This window comes from Rana temporaria, chromosome 1, assembly GCF_905171775.1.
Source record: "Rana temporaria chromosome 1, aRanTem1.1, whole genome shotgun sequence".
Taxonomy (NCBI): Eukaryota; Metazoa; Chordata; class Amphibia; order Anura; family Ranidae; genus Rana; species Rana temporaria.
In genome coordinates, this window is record NC_053489.1 from 238892929 (window position 1) to 238919534 (window position 26606).

General features: G+C 43.0%; 1 protein-coding gene across 1 annotated transcript in view; it reads right to left on the reverse strand.

Annotated features, from left to right (window-relative positions):
• Window positions 1-224: 224 nt before the first annotated feature.
• Window positions 225-26606, reverse strand: part of TPCN1 (two pore segment channel 1) — a 138708-nt gene continuing 112326 nt past the window's right edge. The window contains exons 25-28 of the mRNA XM_040351920.1: window positions 16515-16599; window positions 12607-12734; window positions 11280-11360; window positions 225-1015 (exon numbers count right to left, since the gene is read on the reverse strand). Coding sequence (XP_040207854.1) covers window positions 917-1015; window positions 11280-11360; window positions 12607-12734; window positions 16515-16599 — 393 coding nt within the window. The 3' untranslated portion in view covers window positions 225-916. The remainder of the gene's footprint in view (window positions 1016-11279; window positions 11361-12606; window positions 12735-16514; window positions 16600-26606) is intronic.

A 26606-nucleotide genomic window follows, 5' to 3' on the forward strand; every position in this document is an offset into this window, starting at 1 on the left:
AAAGGAAATTCCTCCAAAGTGAGTGAATCCATGGTTGTCACCAAGGTCACTAAAACTAGTGTCCTCATTGGAAGATGTCCCCTCTATTACTTTCCTGGGGACAACCCAAAATTTGATTTTCATACACCGCAGCAGCAGAATTTACTAATAAATGCTTCTAATTATAAATCAAACTACCATAACACAGATTGTGTTTCATGAATCAAATAAATTGAAATGACAAATTAAAAGTTATTATAAAAGAAATTTATTAACATGTTACAAATATAGGCATCTGTATATAGACGTGCTTCATCTCACTGCTGGAGAGAGCTAGATATTGGGATTGGAGTAGGGACCAACACAGGAGCACACAAGGCTAGGTCTGATTGTCTTCAGTGGGAGAATGCCCTTGTGCTATAAAGGGTCGATATATTTTGTAGGATTATGACAGAAAAGTAAAATCTACCAAACAAATCAAAGCCTATGTGACCTGTTTGTAAAGCTAGCAATAATTTAATCTGTCCCTATAAACCCTTTATAAGTCATGATTATGATTCATATTGAATTATGTTTGTTAATTTGTCCTTCGAATGATCTGTCTACCACGGAGGCAGATGGGACTTTTAATTAATTTACTTGGGTTTGCGGGTGGAACCCCCGCATAGCCAGGGTGGCAGCAGCTGAGTGGAGGAGAACCCCTGGCATGCCGTCACTGGAGATTGGGGGGTCCAATTCACACGTTACATTTTAAATATAGGTGTAACATGGCGCAAAAGGTGGAATTAGCCTTTAATGATTCTTCGAACACACGAGAGTGGAAGGCTGCCACTGGAGACATGTCTCATTACACACCCCTGGCTTAGATTTTTTGTTACTAGCTCTCAGAGCACAGTTAAAATTGCATAGTCATACAAGTAGTAGGTGGAGAACATGCTTAGTTAACAGTACTGGAACGAGGTCGAAGCACTCCCTGCGTAGGCTGCAACTCCACAATTTTCCTTGCCAGCGACCGGGCATGTTCTTGGTACCATTCCTGAGGAAGCAGAGGCAACAGCAATGTTAGAATTTATTCTTGATTCATTTGTGGATTACAAATATGGGCTTTGAAAAAAAAAAAACATTACATGAATAGAATCTAGTTAATGTAGCAATTGAAAACTGGGGTAAACTTTAACTAGAAGTTTGTGTTGGCTATGCATAGAAAGGCACTGGTTAAAAAAAGACAGGTTTCAGTTATTGCAGCACACTTTCTAAAAGTGCTATGACATTGATCAGTGTTGGCTATTTTCTGTAATTAAATTCAATAATTTAATAGCAAAAAAGCTGAACTGGAATTGAATTAATTTTTTTTAATGAATATGTATTCTCAATGTTATTTCTTCAAAGGATTGTCTTCTGCCAAGATGTCTTACTGTAGAGTAGTAATGCATGAGTTTAGGAAAACAAAAAGGCTACAACCAGCCCACTCAGTATCACCCAAGTACACAGTGGCTGCATTGTGCTAATAAATAAGGGCTTCTGCAAACTGGACACAGACATTACCACTGTGGGCTGCCAATAGAGAACCACAAATAATTTAAAATATAAATCTTTGGAATTCCAAGGTGATAAAAATAGGATTTTTAACTTGTAAAATTATTTTCCTGGAGTACACCAAGGGACACATGATGTACATTGGGTCGTCCAAATTCAGGTACATTGGGATGCCCAAAAAGGGTGAGGGGTGGGCAACACAGCAAATGCAAGGTTAACAGCTCACAAAACCAACAGGTCAATGGGGGGTGTTTGCAAGAGCAATACCGTACCTTACGATTGAAGCTGAATTCAGCCAAGGCCTGAATATCAAGCTGGTAAAACGTAATGAACGCTCGAATAGGAGACCTGGCAGTCACCTTACAAATCTGAGAAAGATGCCTGCAAGAAGTACTTACTGATCTGGTGAAGGGCATTTTGATAGGTAAATATGGAATCTTGGCTTTGTGGTCATACACCTGATTAAAGACTTGTAAAATCCACCTCAGAATAGTGGAATGAAAAGCAGTATGTCCCCTATAAAGACCACTGTGAATGACAAAAAAACAACTCGGACAGTTGAAAGGGAGCAGTAGCAGAGAGACACTCATGAACAGTGGGTACCACATCTAGACAATTGTGAGAATACTCCTTAGGATGCTTTTAAGTAGTGCAGGGAGATGGTAGAACCAGGTCCTGGTTAATGTGAAAGGAAGAAACCACCTTGGCAAGAAATGAGGCTTTGAGCCTCAAAACAACCCTGTCTTAGCACAAGGCAGGGTTATTTACAGGTTAAGGCCACCAACTTAGAGAGACTCACCTCTCCAAAGTAATAACAACAAGAAAGGCAACCTTTAGAGTAAGGGTAGGCAAAGCAATATCATTGAAATGTTCAAAGGGCAGTTTCTGAAGAACTGATGGAACCATATTGAGACCCCTTTTTCGCTAGGCAGTAAAGGACCAGCGGTCTCTGAAAAATAACCACCAAGGCCGAGATTTAGTCCTTAATGGTATTCAAAGGCAAAACACTGACCTAGACCAGACTGAAAAAAACACAGGATTCGTCCCACAGAGAACTTCCTGGAATTAATTTCCTCATTTCACACTAAGAAAATATTCTTTCCAGGAGCAATGGTACGCTTCAATTCAATTTCCATAACCAAATCTGACAGACCCCTGTCCCTCAGGATCTTTTTTTTTTTTTTTAACAGCCAAGTTAAAGCCAGGGAATAAGAATAAGGGTGGTACACTGGCCCATGAGAGGAAACTTCAGGGCAGGTGCAAGGGATCTGTATATGTGTGGGGTGGGGGCCCATAGAACACTGTGGAGATCCTAGGGTGAGTGCAGGCTGGGGGAAAATGTGGAGGCTGAGAAAATAAGGTAAGATCATCACTGAAGAAGGAAAGTTCAGGGATACCCGTCTATCTGCATGGTCTGCTGGGTGTGAGCTGGTGCGTGGAGATTCTGAAAGATGTACTTCTGGGGCACTGTTTGGGCAATGTGATAACCACTGACCATTGTGATATCATGCTACTGGGCATGTTGTCATAACTGCTAGGCATTGTGATAATGACTGGGCACTGTGCTGTAATATATATATATATATATATATATATATATATATATATATATATATATATATAAAAATAAAAAACAATGTCAACAATGTCTTCCATGAGTGGTAATGCAAACCAATGCACATCCTGCTTCATGTACAGATCCAAGAAAAAGTATGCAAACCCATTGAGAGCTGCACAGCGTTCAGTAATAATTTTTGACCATGGTCATTCCTCTTTACAGGCTGCTTCAGCTCAGACACATTTGTAGGATTTCTGGTGTGAATTGTCTAGGCTCTTACTGGGCCACTCCAAAAAGGCGCATTTTCTTCAATGCTTAGGGTCATGGTCCTGCTGCATATACTATACTAAGCTTCAGCTGGCAGACAGCCACCCTGACATTATCATGTAGGATATTTTGGTAAGCTGGGGAAACTAATTTTCGCATCCATGTTAGCAAGTGGCCAAGGCAATGAGGAAGAGAAGCAAGTCTGAATCATAACGTTCCCTTCAACATACTTCACTATTGGGATGATGCCGATGAGCTGTTCCCCTTTTTGCACCATACATAGTGCTGAATATTCTTCCCAAACAATTCAACTTTTGTTTCATCAGTTCACAAAACATTTTCCCATTAGCGTTGCAGTGTGCCAAGGTGCACTTTGGCAATCAGGATAACCAGAACAAGTGTACCCGTTGAAGATTTCCCCAATATTCCTGTTCTAGGAACAATTCAGAATTGGTGGATCTCACCAATGAGGACACAGGCAACAATAAAAACCTGACAGGTATTATAATCTCTGTAAAAAAAAAAAAAAATGCCCCAATTTAAACTTTGACAGCGAAGGTACAGACTCTTTGTCGTAGCACAAATGTGGTTCCAATATTCAAAAAAGGGAATATGCATACCAGGGGAGTCCAGTCATAATATTAACATCAATAGTTTGCAAAGTGTCTGAGGAAATGCTAAGAGACTGCATCAACCCCTTAAAGTCATCTCCTCCGGGCGCTTTAAGGGGTTTCCAAACCCATGTGAGGAACAATTTTTCTGACTCCAGCACTGTCATCTCCCACCATGACGGGGGAAGGCTGATTTTGCTAGTCATGTGTATGAAATGGTCCAAAGACTGCACCATTTTGTCCCACTCTGCCTAAATGTTGAGATGCAATGGTCTGGAGTAAAATTGGGCACATGGAACTGCCTTGAAGGAAGCTACTATTGAGCACAGAACCCTCAGGCAAAAGTAGATGGTTGTTTGGCTCTTGGACCAGCGAGTCCAAATGTAGAGTTTGTCCAGGGGTCTAGAGGAAAGAAGACCTTGGACATGGTTCTATTCAGAATCAGACCCAGATACTCCAAGCGATAAAACTATTCCAAGGCTGATTTCTAGAGATTTAAAATCTACCCAAATCTCCTAAGGACCTGCACATTCTCTTGGATGTTGGCTTACACAGAACAGATTTTTTTTCCCTCAGAAGGTTGTCCAGATGTCCCTCTATAGGGATTCCCTGAGAGCAAAGCAAGAACAGGGGTTAGCACCTTGGCGAAGACCTGGGGGCCAAATGGACAGGCCAAATTGAAGGACAACAAACTGGGAAGGCTGGACCATCAAGTAGGCATCCTTGAAGTCCACAGAGCCCAAGAGGCCTCCCAGATGGAGGGAATTCAATGCAGAACTCTTGCATCCAGAAGGTGGTATTCAGAACCTTTAGATCCAGGATGGATTGGATGCCAGCTTTGGCCTTGGGAAAGGTCAACAGATTTGAGTAGAAACGGCTTTGACACATTGATCGAGGAACTGCACCAGAGTAGCATGAATATCTACCAATCTTTGCAGGGACACTAGTAAGTGACAACATAGAGATAGGTGGACGGAGAGACCGAATTTCTAGTTTGTAGCCTCTGGATAGGACAGTTTGGAGCACAACTGTACTGTATATTACTAGATATATTTTTTTTTTTTTTATTTTAGACAATGGTGAGTGCTGGCATTTGCGGACGACTGTGAAACTGCTTATAGCAAAGCTCCACCCAAAAGGGTAAGTTCTGCTTTAAGCACCCCCCCTTGGCATGTCATTTTTTGGGGGGGAGAGGCGGGTACCTGGTAGCAGCTGCTCTCTTTTCTAGACTGCCAGACCATTCAGCAGCCACACCTGGCTGTGAAGCTGCAAGCAGTCACAGCCAGCTACCTACAGTTGAAATGCCGGCTCCGGAGAGAGGAGAGGGAGAAAAGCAATGGTTCTGTTGACCACATTGCTGGATCCTGGGACAGGTGAGTGAGTGTTTATTAAAAGTCAGCAACTACAGTTTTTGTAACTGCTGACTTTTAACCACTTGCTTACTGGGCACATATACCCCCCTCCTGCCCAGGTGAAATTTCAGCTTCCGGCACTGCGTCGCTTTAACTGACAATTGCGCGGTCGTGCGACATGGCTCCCAAACAAAATTGACGTCCTTTTTTTCCCACAAGTAGAGCTTTCTTTTGGTGGTATTTGATCGCCTGTGCGGTTTTTATTTTTTGCGCTATAAACAAAAAAGAGCGACAATTTTGAAAAAAATTACAATATTTTTTACTTGTTGCTATAATAAATATCCCAATTTTTTAAAAAAAACACATTTTTTTTTCTCAGTTTGGGGCGATACGTATTCTTCTACATATTTTTGGTAAAAAAAAAAAAAAAAAAAAATCGCAATAAGCGACTGGTTTGCGCAAAAGTTATAGCGCCTACAATATAGGGGACAGAATTATTATTTTTTTATTATTTTTTTTTTTTACTAGTAATGGTGGCGATCTGCGATTTTTATTGGGACTGCGACGTTATGGCGGACACATCGGACACTTTTGAAACATTTTTGTCGCCATTCACATTTATACTGCGATCAGTGCTATAAAAATGCACTAATTGCTGTATAAATGTGACTGGCATTGAAGGGGTTAACACTAGGGGGGTGAGGAAGGGGTTAAACATGTTCCCTATATAGTGTTCTAACTGTAGGTGGAGGGGGGTGACTGGGGGGGGGGTGACCGATCTGTGTCCCTATGTACAAGGGACACAGATCGCTCTCCTCTCCAGAGACAGGACGCTGTCTCTGTGTGAGCCGGCAATGAGAGATGATCTCATATGTTTACATATGAGATCATCTCTCATTGGCCGCACAGATCGCATCGCAAACGGCCACTCTGATTGGCCGTTCGCGGCGATCTGTGATTGGCTGTGTCCAAGTGACACGGCCAACACAGAGTTTCCCCGCAGCGCGCTCTGGAGCGCGCGCGGGGAACGCCCAAAGGGGCGGCCGTCAATTGACGGCCTGTTGGATATTCAGATCCGCGCTGAAGCCGTCATTCGGCTATAGCGCGGGTCTGTAGTGGTTAATAAACACAAAGACGACTGAAGCTTGGCTTTAAAGAGAAACACAGCCTGTGCACCCAACCATGCTTGATTGGAAGAAGAGGTGGAATGGCTGAGTAGTACCAACTTTCAAAAGTCTGAAATGTTCATGGACCAGAGGGCTGCAAAGACCAACATATATACTCCCACTCTGACAAGTGGGGGTGTCTTCTCATTGTGAGAACTTGTGGATTTAGTGGACTTAGGGGTCTGGAAATTATGGCAAAACTGGGTTCCTGGTTTTTGCCTTGGAGGCCTGAAAGAGTAGAGTAGAAAAGGAGCCTCAGAAGATTTTATCTTAAATTTTTCCTGACACAAAAGTGTACCTTTCCTCTATGTGACCTACTTAATAAAAACTATCCAGGGATTCGACAATAATGGGTTCCCTATCAAAGGGACTACACAAGGAGAGTTCTAGCACTGATGAACTGCAAACCAACATTTGAGCCAAAGAGTACTGCACGTGTACCAAAACATGGTTCATTTTGGTTATTTGGCATACAATATTTGCCAGCCCCTCAACACAATAGGGTAGGGTTACAGGCATGAGCTCCAGCTTCTGAAGGATAGAAAGATAAAGACTCCTGGGACATAGACACAGTCCCAATGCAGGTTGCTGGGCAGGACCTGCGAAGGGTTTCTAGCCTCTTATTTACTGGGTCCTTACATACAGGGATGTCCTTCATAGGGACTGATAGACTGTTGCTAGGATGACAGCTAAAATAACCGTTTCTAGGTTAGCTAAAATAAAAAGGGAAACTTTAAGGTAAAACAGTTTAACTTTTAGAACCACTTTAAAGTGGTTCTATAAGTTCAAGGTTTTTTAACTTCATGCATTATATGCATGATGGTAAAAAAAACTTCTCTGTGCAGCAGAGCCACTGTTTTCCGCTGCTGTCAATCACAGCCAGTGAGCTAATGAGGGGAGAGTGGGCGGGGCCAAGCCACGGCTCTGTGTGAATGGACATGCAAAGCAGCAGCTCAGAAGCAAGTCTGCTTGGGTGACAGCATAGCACGCTGCTTTCTCTGGGGGCACTTGGCAGCAGGGAGGGGCCAGGAGCGCCAGTGGGAGGCCTTAGAAGAGCAGGCTTGGGGCTGCTCTGTGCAAAACCACTGCACAGAGCAGGTATGTTTTATTCTTTTTAAATATAACAGCCTTTACAAATCTCTTCTGGGTAAAAAATGTACAATGTGAGGATTTTAATAGATTTCGATCTGTTTTTGCTCTAATGAAATAGCTATTTTTTCTTAGATCATGTCTTGTACACAGTGGTTTTGAATGGGACCAATTCATTATATTCAGCTAATGTATTTTCAGAGTTCTGATGAGCAAAGTTGCAGTTACTGCATTCCTTTAGAAAGGACCTCACCAAAAATGCAACTTTTGTTGCAGAGGATGCCATGAACTTAACTTGTATCTTAGTGCAGAGTTCTTGACGCAAGACAAGTGACATTTTTGAAGGTGTTTTGCATACAAACTGTGTGCCATACTGCATTGAATTTTATAGAAAATTACAGTGTGGCAATGGAAAAGGAAATTACATTTTTAATAACAATACATTTCAATGTATCTGGTGTGAACATTTTATATGCTAAATTATTTTCTTTATTTTCTATATTTTTCCCATGAACGTTGGGTTACCCTTTAAAGTGGTTGTAAATACTTTTTACCTCCTCTTCTTTAGTTCCTCTGCTGGCGCTCTCCACTTCCAATTTCCTGCGTGTGCCCCCATAGCAAGCTGGGTGAACATGTGTGGGTACAGTTCCAAGCCAAGCTGTGAGACACAGTGTGGCTCAGCCACACCCAGGGGTGGACTGACCATTTGTGCACTGCCAGAGGGCCCGTGGCCAGTTGGTGCCCCATGACAGCTTCCACTTCTATCTACCCGTCAATCACAGCTAGCCGATCCCTGCTATGTAGTGCAAATAGGCCTCCCGTGATGCTCTGCACCCCGCCGGGCCCTCCAATCCACCCCAGGTGCTTGTATTTGTCATCACCTCGGACAGATGAGAGGAGGGGAGGAGATGTCCGTTTACAGTCCCTTCCTGCACTACTCCGCATCGAGGAAGGAAAGTGCAGCAGTTTGCCCCGTGTCCCTCTATGTGCCCAGCTGTGTACCCCCATGACATGCTGTCTGCCCCATGCCATGTGTGCTCCCATACCCAGCTGTGTACACCCATTGCCCCTGCTGTGTGCCCCCATGCCGTGCTGTCTGCCCCATGCTCTGTGTGCCCCCATTTCGTGATGTGTGCCCCCATGCGGTGATGTGTGTCTCCATGCCGTGCTGTGTTCCCACATTGCCGTGCCGTGTTCCCACATTGCCGTGTTCCCACATTGCCGTGCTGTGTGCCATGCGGTGATGTTCTCCATTGCCCCGCTCTGTGCCCCATTGCCATGTTGTCTGCCCCGTGCTATGTGTGTCCCCATGCCCGGTTTACCCCAAGCCCTGATGTACGCCCCATGCCCTGATGTGTGCCCAATGTGTCCCATGACCTACTTTGTGTCCTGTGATATGCCCTACTGCGTGCCCCACTGTTTGCCCAGTTCCCTCCTATGTGCCTTGTGATGTGCCCGGAGCCCTTCATACTCCATGATGTGCCCTGCTGTGCGCCATGTGATGTGCCCTTTGCCCTGCATTGTGCCCTGTTCCCCGTGATGCACCAGGCCGTGTCCTGCTGTGAGCACCATACTGTGCCCTATAATGTGCCCTTTTGCCCTATGCAATATCCCCTGCTGTGCCCTGTAATGTGCACTCTTGTTCCCATGTAATATGCCCTCCTGTGCCCCATAATGTATCGTCTTGCCCCCATGTAATATGAAAAAATTAAGAAGAATGTATGGACAGCCGCACTCCAGAAAAACCTTTCGGTTGCCTTTATTGGTAAAAAAAAGACCAGTAAACACCACAAATCACAGCAAAATGGGGAAAGTAGCTGACACGTTTCACACTATGAGCAATGACTAAGAACTAACTAATAGTGTGTCCCGCGGTCATGGAGCTTCGGATCGGGTCGTGGGTGCGCGCCCGACCCACGGCTGGGCACTTAAAGGGGACGTACAGGTACGTGCCTGTGCCCAGCCGTGCCATTCTGCTGACGTAAATGTGCAGGAGGCGTTCCTTAAGTGGTTAAGTCTCCCTTTCTTTAGACACTCGGCCTCCTTAGCCTTGTCCCACCCTCTTTAGCATGTCGTGAACCAACCAGTTTTGATACTGCAGAGGATGCATCCACGCAGTGCAAGTGGGGTGGGTGGGGCTGTGTGTGGCTTGAGTGTGGGCAGGGACACAGGGGGCCCCATGATCTCCTGATGCCCGGGGGGCCCCATAAGTTGTCAGTCCGCCCCTGGCCACACCACTGCTCCTTTCTCACAGGATTTAAATGATGACAGCAGGAGCCATTGTCATTTGCTACTTCCCGAGTCTCCTATGAGACCAAGAAGTAAAGAAAGGAGACCTGCAGCCAGGCACAGGGCTGGATCACTGACAAGGTCAGGTAAGTGTTTGGGCAGGTTTGGGCAGAGGGCCAAGTATAAAGCAAGGTATTGCCCCCTAAGTGTACCCACAAAAAACTGCTGCTGGAACAGAAAGGGTTAAGCAGGATCCAGCAAACATTACCCATCCATCTATACAGATTTTGCCCTCCCAGTGTGCATACCCTCCCCCTCTCAGGTGTATCACGGCTGTGGACCTAAAAACCCTGTAAAGTGTCTAGGAAGGAGCCTAACAATTTTTAGGGCACAATACAGACCAGTCTGCTTCTTCCTCACAGCGGGGTCTGGTTATGCCCTCTAAGGCTATGCCAAGAATCGGTCAATCCGGAAAAAAAGCCAAAGGAGCCCCAATGACTCTGCAGAAACTGTAAATATCTTGCTAGAAGAAAAATGGCTTCAGAAAATGTAGAAATGGTTTGTTTCTCTTAGAACAGAGAGAAGATGTATACTCTTCTAGGGCAGGCATGTCCAAAGTCCGGCCCACGGGCCAATTGCGGCCCTTGTTCCGGTTTAATGTGGCCCCCCTGGTAATTTGGAAAAATATATTTTTTTTACGGCTCCCAGGGCCACTAAAGATATATACTGTATTTATCGGCGCTACCCCTGAGGGGACAGGGAGGGGGCAGAACGAGCACCATCAGATTACATACAGGAGAATCTCTTCTTTACTCAGTGGCATATGAACTAGGAAGTCCTGTCTCCTGGGCTGCCATTGGATGACTGTTCTGTCTATCATAGGAGGTGGGACTTTGACCTGTTGGCGCTCGTCCCGCCCCCTCCCTGTGCCCTCCGTGGCTGCAGATGGGCGTGGATCAGGCTTCACCGATGGCAATGGTGAGGCTGCAGATGGGCACTGATTAGGCTGCATTGTTGGGCACTGACCCTTTATTTTGCTTCACAGTTCTTTATTTAAAGTAAAAAAAAATTAATTCCCTCTTAAAGTGAAGGTGCGTGTTATACGGTATGTCCAAATAACACTCCCGAGCTCGTCCTGAGCGGCGCAAAAGGGAGAGATAGAGATATAGATATCTATATATATATATCTATATACACACACACACACACACAGACAAATAACACGCTCAAGCTCATCTCCCCACCAAACACAGCCAAGGCAAGAGAATTTTTGTTGGCCAGTGTATTAGTGCTCTGACAAAAACACTTAGACCAAATTTTAATGGTTCAAAGAATGTCAGGCAAAATGGTCGCCCCTCATTGATGTCCACTTCATCAAATCCGGCCCTCGTTGAAAAAAGTTTGGACACCCCTGTTCTAGGGCATTAGCAAAAAAAAAAAAAAGAGGCATGCTGGTCTCACATAAATTTAAGCAAGAAAATGCAAATTTCACCTGAATCTCTTCCTCATACATCTTCCTGCTGAGATCACTCTTCGTTTGGGATCTTTTGCCCACAAAAACAACAGAAGCAGCCTGAAAGATAAGAATGTGTGACAAAACAGCGTCAACGGTTCAAATTAAATGCCACAATGGTGAAAGAAGAAATTAATATATAAAGAGGACTTTTGACATACTTGTGAATTTTGAATCGGAGTGCAGTACAGGACACAGGATATAATTAATAGACCATAGGTTATAAGAGAGAGATCACAGAGAAGAGATTGTAGGGACCCGTGTCCTGTAGTGTACTCCAAGATGTGGAATTTACAGATTTGTGAAAATTCCCCCTATGTTTATCGTACATTACAGGAATCTATTCATAGATGATAGGATGACCCTAACAATTATCCAGGGATGATTGCAAACATTACAGGCTGGCCTCACCACTGCGGGGTCCAGGTATGGTTCACAAGATGTGCTCAGGAGTCAGCAACCTGGAAACTGCTCATGAACCCTGAAGGCAATAAGCATTCAGATCTTAACAGAAGTGTCAATTGACGGAAGTAGTTAAATCTGGCAAAGCGATAATAGGAAGAACTTCTGCAAAGAGAGAAAGTGTCCATCACCTAAGGAGACTAGAAGAAAAAGTGGTTCTAAAGCTGTAGGTTTTTTAAAAGAAAGAAACTTTCTGTGCTACATGTTCCCCCCTCCCCCCCTTATACTTATACAAGCCCGATTTTGATTCAGAGCATGACAGCGACTCTCTGAACTTTCTCTCTCCTCACTGGGCAGATTGATAGCAACGAGAGCCATTGGCTCCCGCTGCTGTCAATCAATTTCTGTAATGAGGTAGCAGGGAACAGGGGCAAGCCGCACTGTCTGTCAATGGATGCAAACAAGGTGGATTGGGGCTGCGCTGTGCAAAATGATTGCACAGAGCACGCAAGTATGACATGTTTATTATTTGAATCCAAAAAAAAACGTATATGGGGGCACTAGGGGGATAGATCCAGGCCCCCGGCAAAGCTTTTTACAGTGTCCTGAAAGTAGTGGCATACAACTCATTGTTTGTGAAATAATTGTTGTGTACTGTACGAAAAACATATTCAGATCAAGCATGAACACATCTTGCTCCCAAAGTAACTACCACAACAAAAACACAATCGGTAATGATATTTGATAAGTGTAGTACAATAATGTGGACATTACTGCTTGCTGGACTCTTCATATACTCGACAAGGTTATGAATTCGAAGTTATTAGACTCATCACACAAATGTCTGTCCAATGTATCAAAACAGGAGAATTCAGAATAGAGCAACCAAGGATCAGTAACCTACCTCGCTGGCCTGTAAGTGTGACAGCAGTTTTCGCAGCTGGCTTTTCTCATCATTGGTTTGTGCATGTCTAAGAATACCCGTCAACTCCTCTCTGCCTACCTCTTCCTCCAAAGTAATGCCTTTCTCATCTTTAACAAAAAATAAATAAAAACATAATTAACACATCTTAGCATAGGCAAAGTGGATTAATCGTGGCGGACACAAGGAGTGAATCCTTGAGGTAAGCAGGCATTTTAGCAGGTGGTGGTGTGCACTGAATATTGGATCCATTAAAATAGGATTTTACACAGCGGTGACAGCGGGAATGTATAATTATTTGTTTATATAAGATTTATAGATACGCAGCGCTGCACTATTTTCACAAATTTAACATTGCAATAGGTGTGGTGTATCACTATGTAGACACTCAGAGGGTCATTGTGGCGCTGATTGTTTTTCTCACAATATGCACTGGGTAATGCTACTTGACTACATGAAATACAGAAACACAGCAAATTAAATGGGATTTTTTTACTTACCCAAAAATCTATTTCTAAAGGTTCATTGAGGGACACAAGAATTTAGATACAGGAGGACTGGATGATGTCAAACAAAAACAGCCCAGGATAACCCCTCCTACTCGCAGCATTACTTCGTTTTGTGGTAAAACAGTACCAACAAGATGATCATAAACACAAACGGGTGGGACCCTTAACGGTCTCCAAATTTTTTTTTTTTACAGTATGTACAAAAATTATATTTTCTTCCTCGTCCATTTAGGGACACAGGACTTCAGAGACTGAAGGGCAGGCAAGAGCAAACAAAACACTGGGGACTACCTGCAACTCAAAGAACTGCCTGAAGGACCTTACGCCCAAAGCTGTCATCAGATGATGCCTGAACATCCATCTGATAAAATCTGAAGAACATATGAACAGAAGACAAGGTGACAGCTTTGCAAATCTATGATACAGTTGCTTTATGTAAAAAAAAAACAAAAAGAAAACAAGACGTTCTAACAGATTTAGTAGAGTACACCCTAACAAGAAAGGATGATCCAAACCTTAAAGGCCATATACTTGGATCGTGGTCTGTCTGAGTCACTTGAAAAATCAGGAATGAGAGGAAGAGAGGGGAAGTGATGGCTGCGAGGCAAACTTGCAGAGCACAAATTGCATCCAAGCAATATAAGATCTTCTAGCCTCACCACCACCTTGTTTTTGTGTAAAACCAGATAGGACTTGTTACAAAATAAAGTTGCCAACTCAAACGCTTGCCTTGCAGAGGTGATGGCATCAAGAAACAAAATCCTGTGAGGGAGAGTGGAAAAGGGAATATTCTTGAACAGTTCAAAAGGAATTGTTTTATTTTGATTTTTTTAAGTGTGAAGAAAACAAAATTCAGATCCCACGAATTATGGGGGAGCACACAGAGGGAGCGACATGGAAAACACCCTGCACAAAAGACCGCTTGTAATCTCTGTGGTTAGGGTTAGCAGTCATTAGTGCTATTTTGCGCAAAGACTTGCATGTCTGCAGTGAAATACTCCTCGATTAAATCATGAACTGGCCATGGCTGATGGAGCCAAGAGAGATGGCACAGACTTAAACAGAGGGCAAAGTTCCAGGCAGTCCTTGTCAGGCATCTCAGGGGGGACACTGCAAACAGCCCTGAAACTGTTGGTGGAGTCAGCTGGAGGCATCTGGTACAACAGGGAAACAGGTTGGCCCCTGGCAAAAGATATCCTATATGTTCTCTTGGTTACGGTAACACCACCATTACTTGGTGATTGATCAAAACCAGGCCACTGATCGAGTGTGCCCGAGAACCAGTGTTATGCTTGCCACCTTTTTGTTTTTCATCTGGTACAACAGGACTACTCCCAATGTGACTAGAATCAGACATGCTGCACCATAAGGTAATAAACCCATAGTATAAGGCTTGGGCCCCAGATTCTCACAAACCCAGCTGCTTGGGGAAGCAGTTGTAGGATCAAGTGGCCGAAGGTGACCAAGTGACTCTTTGCGAGTAGCAGGCACGGCGACGGGGGGTTTGGGAGCTACGGGCATCTCCTGCAAAAAAAGCAGCAACAGGAAGGGGCTTCCTCAAAGATGAATGTCAGGAAACGGCGCAAAGCCAAAATGCCACACTCCATCCAGTGGATGATGGCAATGCTCAATCCCTCCGCATTTATCCCTTCCTTGTTAGTAGCATCTCACAAAGCGAATCCGCTAAAGCAGTGCCATGGTTTTGAAAAGTGCTCTGCAGCCAACTTTTGAAGGTCTGGAAAATCACATTCCAGACTAGCTCTGCATTTTCTAGTCCAGAGTGGTGTCGTAACAGCACTCTAAAGTCAGGCAGTGATGAAGCTAGCACTCTTGTTTGAAGAAAAAAAAAGTAGCTAAACAAAAAGGTTAGCTTTTCTCAGAAGGAGCATAGAAAAGATATCTATCCTCCTAGAACACTGGCAAAAAAATTGACACAGGCTTGGAGTAGGAGGTGTTTCCTGGGCTGGGCCACAATTTTCTTGTTGTGGCCCAGCCAGTGTCCAATCTGCCAGTAAATGGCAGTATAACCCAACAGTTTCTAAATTCCTGTGTGCCTGAGTCTTTTAAAATAGATGTCATTTTATTTCCCGAAATCTCAAACCAGCTTTACCATTGCTTTTACAGCAATACCTGGTGATCATGCCATGAGGGTCCCTTCTTCAGACACTTACCCTTATATGGCGACACTTTATCCTGTATTCCAAATGGGCTCCTGCATTTCCACCCTGTCATAAGGTCTTCCAGTGTGAATTACAGGTCATTTCTATAGACATTAAGGCCAGTGTCAACAGGTTAGAACGTGTTGACAAGTTAGACCTGCAGCTGCCACCTTTTGGCCTGCTTTAGGCTGCTTTTGCATTTCCATAAACTGATATGGGGAGAAAATCAGTTCTAGTGGTGAAAAAAGTATTTTGCCACTGACCTACACGGTTATCAGGAAATCCACCCTGGGACACGTTAAGGCCTCATGTACACTGCTGCTGGTAAACGGACCAGCAGCAGTATCATCTATATCATCTTATCAGTACTGTACATGTACACAGGGTCGTTTCTAGGCAGTGGAGTTTAGAGACTTTTTTTTTTGGAAAGCAATAAAATGAGTTCAGACGCTGAGTTTAGAGGCATTTCAAGCGCCAAACAATTCTAAATGTGGCTAAACACGGCAAACCCGCATTTAGCCACGTTTCGTTTACAGGCGTTTTTGCCTATTTAAAATATTTGTTTTTGTTAGAAACGCTTCTAAAAGCAAAACGCAACAAAACGCGGCATGTAAATGGAGCAAAACAGACGTTTCAAACGTGGGTTACTATCTGTCAAGTTAAATCGTTCAGGAGAGGTTGTAAAAACGTCCCGTATACATTAAGCCTAATGCTGTATATGTAAAAGTATAAAGTATATGTAAACCCTCACTCATTTTAAAACATAATCTAAAGGCAAAACATTTGTGTATAGATATAAATACCTTTTTTTCCTTTTTTTTATAAGTGATCACATAACTCTCTGAGCTCCTTATGCAGCTGAGAACAGAGGGTAATAGAACAAAAAACAGCAGCACACTGATCTTCTGACTGAATAGCTGTCCAGGAGGGGGCATGTCAGGACAAGTTGATCATTGGAGGAGAGCAGGCTGAGTTCTCAGCACAGCTATGGAACGGACTACACTATGCTCTGATGTCTAGTATGGTCAGTTTTTAATAGGAAAGCAGAGGGACTGGCAGGAACACCAGGCATTTCACACAAAGGAAGCAATACACAGGATACTTTTTCATACAAGTAAATTTTACAGTAGGTAAACATTAAAAATGTAAAATATTGGGTTCACATAATTTTTAATTTACAGATTTCTCTATCTTTGCCATCAAAGTTATGATCAACACAAACCTTCTGCATCTTTATTCTTTCTGCCGTAATTCATCCGGAATACAAAGGCATCCAAGATACAGGCAATGATGATGGTTATTACAACCTGTAATAGATGAAGAAATAACTTATGCAACAATGATTATGATGGCCATCCACAGAAGGATAAACATGGAAATGATAGATTTTATTGCTTAAATAATCTTTTACATGAAAACCATTGTATGACATAACAATGGTGATTTGGTTATTTGGGCTGAATTTTTCACCAGTACCCAATATTCCTTCTCAAATAAAACACTTCTTGAATAATAGGATCCTGAAAGCGAAACATGGCCACCTTCATGGCAGGGTTTGACAAATTTGCTTGGAATCTAGGAGCCAGCTAAAAAAGTTAGGAGCCAGAAAACGCACCCCATCCCGACGAGCTTGCGCGCAGAAGCGAACACATACGTGAGCAGTGCCCGCATATGTAAACGGTGTTCAAACCACACGTGAGGTATCGCCGCGATTGGTAGAGCGAGAGCAATAATTCTAGCCCTAGACCTCCTCTGTAACTCAAAACATGCAACCTGTAGATTTTTTTAAACGTCGCCTATGAAGATTTTAAAGGGTAAAAGTTTGTCGGCATTCCACGAGCGGACGCAATTTTGAAGCGTGACATGTTGGGTATGAATTTACTCGGCGTAACATTATCTTTCATAATATAAAAAAAAATGGGGATAACTTTACTGTTGTCTTATTTTTTTAATTAAAAAAAGTGTAATTTTTTCCCAAAAAAGTGCGCTTGTAAGACCGCTGCGCAAATACGGCGTGACAGAAAGTATTGCAACGATCGCCATTTAATTCTCTAGGGTGTTAGGATAAAAAATATATACAATGTTTGGGGGTTCTAATTAGAGGGAAGAAGATGGCAATGAAAATAGTGAAAAATGACATTAGAATTGCGGTTTAACTTGTAATGCTTAACTTGTAATACCAACGGCCACCACCAGATGGGGCCAGCTTACACATCTGATGGTAATAACTTGTAATACCAACAGCTCACCTTCCAAGCCAAGTCCCCAGGCCACTATTTCTAGTCGCCACGGCGACCAGGATTTTTCGGCCCCTGCTTCATGGTTATATTTACTATACATCCTCTAATGAATCATTCACCCGAATGATACAAACATTTTCATCATTATACACCAAACCGTACCTGATCCACAAGGATTTAAATTTAGGTCTCTGAATATTTCATTGGTAATTACAAACTACACGCAACATCCCAATGATTTCTTACAATGATTTCCAATGCTTGTTTCTTTAAAGCAGGGGTCTCCAAACATTCTAAACAAAGAGCCGGTTTATTGTCCTTCAGACTCTTGGAGGGCCGGACTTTGACCAGCGGGAGTAGAAATTTTGCTGGCATCATTGTTGGTGAACATCTGGTATTAGGGGGAGGAATAGTGCCACATTGCTGGTATCATAGGGAGTACTAGTGCTCTATTAGTTGTGTCAGTGGGAGAAATGATGCTCCATTGTTGGTGTCAGATGGCAGAATAGTGTCTCGTATCAGTGGAAGGGATAGTGCCTCAAGGGCCGGATAAAGGCAAGCAAAGGGCCGCATCCGGCCCTCAGGCCGCAGTTTGGAGACCACTGCTTTAAAGGCTGCATTCATATCTGCAAATGTTTTATTTCAAAGCTCTAACAAAATCCCATGCTTTTAAATTGTGGTTGTTCACATATGAGCGCTCAGATGCCTGTAGTTCGATGTCCGACAGTGGCAGCTTGTCGTTTGTCCTCTGCACCCTGAGCCCACCATTTTTTTTAAGCCAATTAGGGCCTCTGGCTCTAAATCACATGCTTCTAAAAAAACAAACGAAAACAAATGGAGAAAAAACCCCACTGGAATCCATGCGTCTGGCGCCCTGCATTTAGATTAGGGGGCCAGACGCATGATTAGGGGTGGCACCACTGCGCCCAGTATTGATGGGCCGCCACTGATGCCCAAGACCCAGAATGGGGTATTTTTGAAGCAGAATAGGGCATTTTCCACTTCTCATAGCAACTTGCTATTCACTGGCTTGTACAAAAACATTTAAGACCGAATAAGCCTGAAAAACGCACAAAAACAAAAAAACACCACTCCATAAAAACAAAACTCACCTGTAAATAATCACACTCAGGTCTAAATCTGCATTTGCCATATATTGGCTACACATACAATGTAAATTCACTATGTTCCTTAAAGTGTTTGTTAACCCCCCCCCCCCCCCAAAAAAATGCAGATTCTGGTCACTTAAAGCAGATTAAACAGCACAGTGCTGTGTAATCTGCCCCCCTCTAAACAGTAAAAAAAAACCTCCCTGATCCTTCCACTTCCTGTGCCATGCCATCAAACGCTGAAGCTGAAGCGTCACCAAGGCAGGAGAAGACATCGAGGGACGTGGAAGGAGTAAGGCAAGTGCATTTTACAGGGCACAGTGGCGACAAAGGGCACAGTGGCGACAAAGGGCACAGTGGCATGCACAGTTGCAACAATGGGCACAGTGGCGACAATTGAGGGGCACAGTGGCTGCGTTTGATGGCATGGCACAGTGGCTGCGTTTGATGGCATGGCACAGTGACTGCGTTTGATGGCATTGCACAGTGACTGCGTTTGATGGCATGGCACAGTGACTGCGTTTGATGGCATGGCACAGTGACTGCGTTTGATGGCATGGCACAGTGACTGCGTTTGATGGCATGGCACAGTGACTGCGTTTGATGGCATGGCACAGTGACTGCGTTTGATGGCATAGTGACTGCATTTGATGGCATGGCACAGTGGTGATAATTGATGGCACAGTGGCTGCGTTTGATGGCATGGCACAGTGGTGACAATTGATGGCACAGTGGCTGCGTTTGATGGCATGGCACATTGATGGGCACAGTGAGGCTGCAATTTTTTTCTTCTTTTTTTTTGTTTGCGCCCCCCCAAAAATTTTGAGCACCAGCCGCCACTGACTGTACTCCAATTTTTTTTTAACATATATAATATATACATTTCCTAATCGCACAGTACAGTACACAGACTTTCATTAATAAAAACCATGGGATGTGCCCAAGCAATACAATCGAGTGGTGAGCAACACAGCAAACAATGCCAACAGGCCCAAAATAAGAGAATCAGATCCTCAAACTAAAAGAGAAGCTTGAGAAACTGGCCTCAGTGAAAGCCTAAACATCCAACTGGTAGAACTTAAACATGTACAGAGAAGCATGTAGTGGCCTTGAAATCTGAGAAACAGACACTTAACCACTTGCCGTCAAATCACATATATGTAACGCGATTGGTTTTAAGTCGCAATAACAGGGTTATAGCTGCAACTGTATGCCATAATCCCAGTATACTTATTTTTCATCTATAAGCAATCCTAGCGGCTAATTAGCCTCTGGATTGCTTTTACAGGCAGTACCCGGTGATGTTATCCGAAAGGTCCCCAGTCATCTCTATTGGAGGAGATGTAAACCCTGCCATTTTGTTTTTTGGAAAGCATGAGATCAATGTATATGTATATGTATATATTAGTGCTGTCAGTTAAACGCGCTATTAACGGCGTTAACGCAAACCCACGTTAACGCCGTCAATTTTTTTGTCGCGCGATTAACGAGGCGGCGTTCGGGGGTTATACCGGGATGATGCCTGCAGCCGCAGGCATCATCCCGGTACTGTTGTTTAGAGCGGGCGATCGGCTATCCAAACATAACAACCGATGCGGCTAAAAGCCGCTCGGTTGTTATGCCGGAGGAGCGGGAGGGGACATCCCCCCCCTCCCGCCGCCTTTCGCCGCTCTGACCGGGCCTCCCGTCCCACCGGGAGACCCAATCCTCCATCCGGCGCCTTCTGTGTCCAGGTTGGAGACTGACACTAAGCCGTAAGCGGCTTTGATTCAGTCTCGGCATTGAAACCACGGAAGCGGCGTCATGACGTCACTTCCGGGTTTCTCGGCTGCCAATGGCGCCGGATTTAAAAAAGTACACAGTATTCAGAATCGCCGTTTTCGGCGATCTGAATACTTTGAAGTGCAAAGGAGGGCTCGGAGGTCTTTTAGACCCCCGATCCCTCCATAAAGAGTACCTGTCACCACCTATTGCTGTCACAAGGGATGTTTACATTCCTTGTGACAGCAATAAAAGTGATCAAAATGTAAAAAAATTAAAAAAAAACACAATTTAATATTATAAAAAAATAAATAAGAAAACAAAAAAAATTTTTTTGGCGCGATTAACCACTTAAGCTCCGGACCAATACGCTGTCTAAAGACCAGAGGTGTTTTTACAATTTGGCAATGCGCTGCTTTAACTGGTAATTGCGCGGTCATGCAATGTTGTACCGAAACGAAACTTGCGTCCTTTTCTTCCCACAAATAGAGCTTTATTTTGATGGTATTTGATCGCCTCTGCGATTTTTATTTTTTGCGATATAAACGCAAAAAGACCGTAAATTTGGAAAAAAAATGATTTTTCTTATAACAAAAAGTAAAAAAAATCGAATAAACTAAATTTTAGTCAAACATTTAGGCCAAAATGTATTCAGCCACATGTCTTTAGTAAAAAAAATCGCAATAAGCGTATATTTATTGGTTTTCGCAAAAGTTATAGCGTCTACAAACTAGGGTACATTTTCTGGAATTTACACAGCTTTTATTTTATGACTGCCTATCTCATTTCTTGAGGTGCTAAAATGGCAAGGCAGTACAAAACCCCCCCAAATGACCCCATTTTGGAAAGTAGACACCCCAAGGAAACTGCTGAGAGGCATGTTGAGTCCATTGAATATTAAATTTTTTTGTCCCAAGTGATTGAATAATAACAAAAAAAAAAAAAAAAAAAAAAATGTTTACAAAAAGTTGTCACTAAATGATATATTTCTCACACATGCCATGGTTATATGTGGAATTGCACCCCAAAATACATTCTGCTGCTTCTCCTGAGTACGGGGATACCACATGTGTGGGACTTTTTGGGAGCCTAGCCGCATACGGGGCCCCAAAACCCAAGCACCGCCTTCAGCATTTCTAAGGGCACAAATTTTTGATTTCACTCCTCACTACCTATCAAGGTTTCGAAGGCCATAAAATGCCAAAATAGCAAAAAAAAAAAACCAAATGACCCCATTTTGGAAAGTAGACACCCTAAGCTATTTGCTGAGAGGCATGTCGAGTCCATGGAATATTTTATATTTTGACACAAGTTGCGGGAATATGACAAACTGATTTTTTTTTGCACAAAGTTGTCACTAAATGATATATTGCTCACACATGCCATAGTTATATGTGGAATTGCACCCCAAAAGACATTCTGCTGCTTCTCCCGAGTACGGGGATACCACATATGTGGGACTTTTTGTGAGCCTAGCCACGTACGGGGCCCCGAAAACAAAGCACCGCCTTCAAGATTTCTAAGGGCATAAATTTTTAAATTTTTTACAAAACGTTGTCACTAAATGATATATTTCTCACATATGCCATGGGCATATGTGGAATTGCACCCCAAAATACATTCTGCTGCTTCTCCTGAGTACGGGGATACCACATGTGTGGGACTTTTTGGGAGCCTAGCCGCGTACGGGACCCCGAAAACCAATCACCGCCTTCAGGATTTCTAAGGGCATAAATTTTTGATTTCACTCCTCACTACCTATCACAGTTTCGAAGGCAATAAAATGCCAAAACAGCACAAAACCCCCCCAAATGACCCCATTTTGGAAAGTAGACACCCCAAGCTATTTGCTGAGAGGCATGTTGAGTCCATGGAATATTTAATTTTTTTGCCCCAAGTCACTGAATAATGACCAAAAAAAAAAAAATACAAAACGTTGTCACTAAATGATATATTTCTCACACATGCCACGGTTATATGTGGAATTGCACCCCAAAATACATTCTGCTGCTTCTCCTGAGTACGGGGATACCACATGTGTGGGACTTTTTGGGAGCCTAGCCGCGTACGGGACCCCGAAAACCAATCACCGCCTTCAGGATTTCTAAGGGCATAAATTTTTGATTTCACTCCTCACTACCTATCACAGTTTCGAAGGCAATAAAATGCCAAAACAGCACAAAACCCCCCCAAATGACCCCATTTTGGAAAGTAGACACCCCAAGCTATTTGCTGAGAGGCATGTTGAGTCCATGGAATATTTAATTTTTTTGCCCCAAGTCACTGAATAATGACCAAAAAAAAAATACAAAACGTTGTCACTAAATGATATATTTCTCACACATGCCACGGTTATATGTGGAATTGCACCCCAAAATACATTCTGCTGCTTCTCCTGAGTACGGGGATACCACATGTGTGGGACTTTTTGGGAGCCTAGCCGCGTACGGGGCCCCGAAAACCAAGCACTGCCTTCAAGATTTGTGTGAGTGAAATCAAAAATTTATGTCCTTAGAAATCTTGAAGGCGGTGCTTGGTTTTCGGGGTCTCATACGCGGCTAGGCTCCCAAAAAGTCCCACACATGTGGTATCCCCGTACTCAGGAGAAGTAGCAGAATGTATTTTGGGGTGCAATTCCACATATAACCATGGCATGTGTGAGAAATATATCATTTAGTGACAATGTTTTGTACATTTTTTTATTTTAATTTTTTTTGGTCATGATTCAATCACTTGGGGCAAAAAAATTAAATATTCCATGGACTCAACATGCCTCTCAGCAAATAGCTTGGGGTGTCTACTTTCCAAAATGGGGTCATTTGGGGTTTTTTTGTGCTATTTTGGCATTTTATGGCCTTCGAAACTGTGATAGGTAGTGAGGAGTGAAATCAAAAATTTGCGCCCTTAGAAATGCTGAAGGCGGTGCTTGGTTTTCGGGGTCCCGTACGCGGCTAGGCTCCCAAAAAGTCCCAAACATGTGGTATCCCCGTACTCAGGAGAAGCAGCAGAATGTATTTTAGGGTGCAACTCCACATATAACCATGGCATGTGTGAGCAATATATCATTTAGTGACACATTTTTCTTTTTTTTTTTTTTTTTTCTCATTATTCAATCACTTTGGACAAAAAAAAAAAAAATCAATGGACTCAACATGCCTCTCAGCAGTTTCCTTGGGGTGTCTTCTTTCCAAAATGGGGTCATTTGGGTTTTTTTTGTGCTATTTTGGCATTTTATGGCCTTCGAAACTGTGATAGGTAGTGAGGAGTGAAATCAAAAATTTACACCCTTAGAAAGCCTGAAGGCGGTGATTGGTTTTTGGGGTCCCGTACGCGGCTAGGCTCCCAAAAAGTCTCACACATGTGGTATCCCCGTACTCAGGAGAAGCAGCAGAATGCATTTTGGGGTGTAATTCCACATATGCCCATGGCATGTTTGAGCAATATATCATTTAGTGACAACTTTGCGCAAAAAAAAATATATATATATATATATATTTATATTTCCCGCAACTTGGGTCAAAATCTAAAATATTCCATGGACTTAAGATGCCTCTCAGCAAATAGCTTGGGGTGTCTACTTTCCAAAATGGGGTCATTTGGGGGGGTTTTCAATTGTCCTGGCATTTTATGCACAACAATTAGAAGCTTATGTCACACATCACCCACTCTTCTAACCACTTGAAGAAAAAGCCCTTTCTGACACTGTTTGTTTACATAAAAACATATTATTTTTTTGCAAGAAAGTAAAGTTGAACCCCCAAACATTATATATTTTTTTAAAGCAAAGGCCCTACAGATTAAAATGGTAGGTGTTGCAAAAAAAATTTCCACACAGTATTTGCGCAGCGTTTTTTCAAACGCATTTTTTGGGGAAAAAATACACTTTTTTTTATTTTAAAGCACTAAAACACACTATATTGCCCAAATTATTGATGAAATAAAAATTATGATCTTAGGCCGAGTACATGGATACCAAACACGACATACTTTAAAATTGCGCACAAACGCGCAGTGGCGACAAACTACATACATTTTTAAAAGCCTTTAAAAGCCTTTACAGGTTACCACATTAGATTTACAGAGTAGGTCTACTGCTAAAATGACTGCCCTCGATCTGCCCTTCGCGGTGATACCTCACATGCATGGTGCAATTGCTGTTTACATATGACTCCAGACCGACGCTTGCGTTCGTCTTTGCGCAAGAGCAGGGGGGGACAGGGATGCTTTTTTTTATTTTTTTATTTTTTTATATATTTATTTCGCTTTTTTTATTTTATTTGTTAACTGTTCCTTCCATTTATTTATTTTTTTACCATTTTTATTGTTATCTCAGGGAATGTAAATATCCCTTATGATAGCAATAGTTAGTGACAGGTACTCTTTTTTTTTTTTAAATGGGGTCTATTAGACCCTAGATCTTTCCTCTGCCCTCAAAGCATCTGACCACACCAAGATCGGTGTGATAAAATGCTTTCCCATATTCTCAATGGCGCCGTTTATATCTGGGGGGGGGGGGACATTCCCTCCCACTGAATGTAAAAGCAGTCTAGAGGCTAATTAGCCGCTAGGACTGCTTTTACATGAAAGCCGACCGCTGGCTGAAAAGAATGATACCAAGATGATGCCTAAACCCACAGGCATCATTCTGGTATAACCATTCAAAGTCCTGCAACATACCAGTACGTTGATGGTTCTTGTTGGACATGTATTGTAATCTTTTTTTTTTTCATGCAGTCTGTTGGCTGAACAAAAAAAAGATTGATCGGTGGGTATGCCCACCATTAGAATACCTCCCTTCATCCACCCACTTCTAATGATGGGCATACATGCACCATTTATATATGCCGAAGCATGGGGGCATCCTCCCGCAAAAAAGTTATGCCGCGTACGGTCGGACTTTTCTATGCCGCGTACACACGGTCGGACTTTTCTATGCCGTGTACACATGGTCAGACTTTTCCACAGGAAAGCCTCCGTAGGAATGTCAACCGTATGTACGCGGCATTAGGAGCAAAATCGCTCCTCCGCCCCTAATGCCCCCATGCTCCGGCATATATGCTCTTTTTTGAACTGTAGTGGTGAAATCACCTCCTACAGCATTGGAGTCGCGGCTTTATATATCGTGGGAGCAAACGCTGTTGCTGTCACGCTAAATAAATCCGCACTGCAACTGAATGGCGTACCTGCTAAGCAAATGATGGTTAACATTAAAACAAAGTAACATTCCAGTATAACAGTAAGATCATACCATACCTGCAAAGCAAATACCTATAAAAAAACATAGTAAAAAATAAAACATTTTTTAACGCAACCTGTGCCTAAAATATATATATATGCCAAAGCATGGGGGCATCCTCCCGCAAAAAAGTTATGCCGCGTACGGTCGGACTTTTCTATGCCGCGTACACACGGTCGGACTTTTCTATGCCGTGTACACATGGTCAGACTTTTCCACGGGAAAGCCTCCGTAGGAATGTCAACCGTATGTACGCGGCATTAGGAGCAAAATCGCTCCTCCGCCCCTGCTGCCCGCATGCTTCGGCATATATGCTCTTTTTTTTAACTGTGGTGGTGAAATCACCTCCTACAGCACTGGAGTCGCGGCTTTATATATCGTGGGAGCAAACGCTGTTGCTGTCAAGATAAATAAGTCCGCGCAACAGCTGAATGGCGTACCTGAAAACAGTAAAATAAATTACATACCTGAAAAGCAAGCATGAAAAAACATAACAACAATAAAACTTTGCAGAATAGAATACAGTAAAAAAGAGCAGAACAATAGAGAGAGAATAGAGAGGGAGAGAACAATAAAACGACAACTATTTTTGGTTTTTTTATTTTATATTTTTTTGTGTGTTTTTATTTTTTACTTTTTTTTTTTTTTTTTTTAACACTTTTTTTTGTAACTGTGAACTGTAACTTCAACTTTTCGGTTCCAGGTTTGGGTCTCTCAAAATGCGATGGCATCTTGGGAGACCCTGTGTGAGTGTGCCTAGCCTGTGAAATGTTTCACCCTACACTAATAATTAACGTGTGTGTGGAAGCGTTCAAAACATTCACCAATACAAAGACCAGGATTGCCAGGACATTTGGGACAAAAATAACGGGTGTCACGCCTAAATCCGCGCTTGGTACAGACACGACATTTTCTTTGGGGGGCTCGTTGGGTAGGGGTACTCGGGAGGACATAAGAAAAATGCCTCT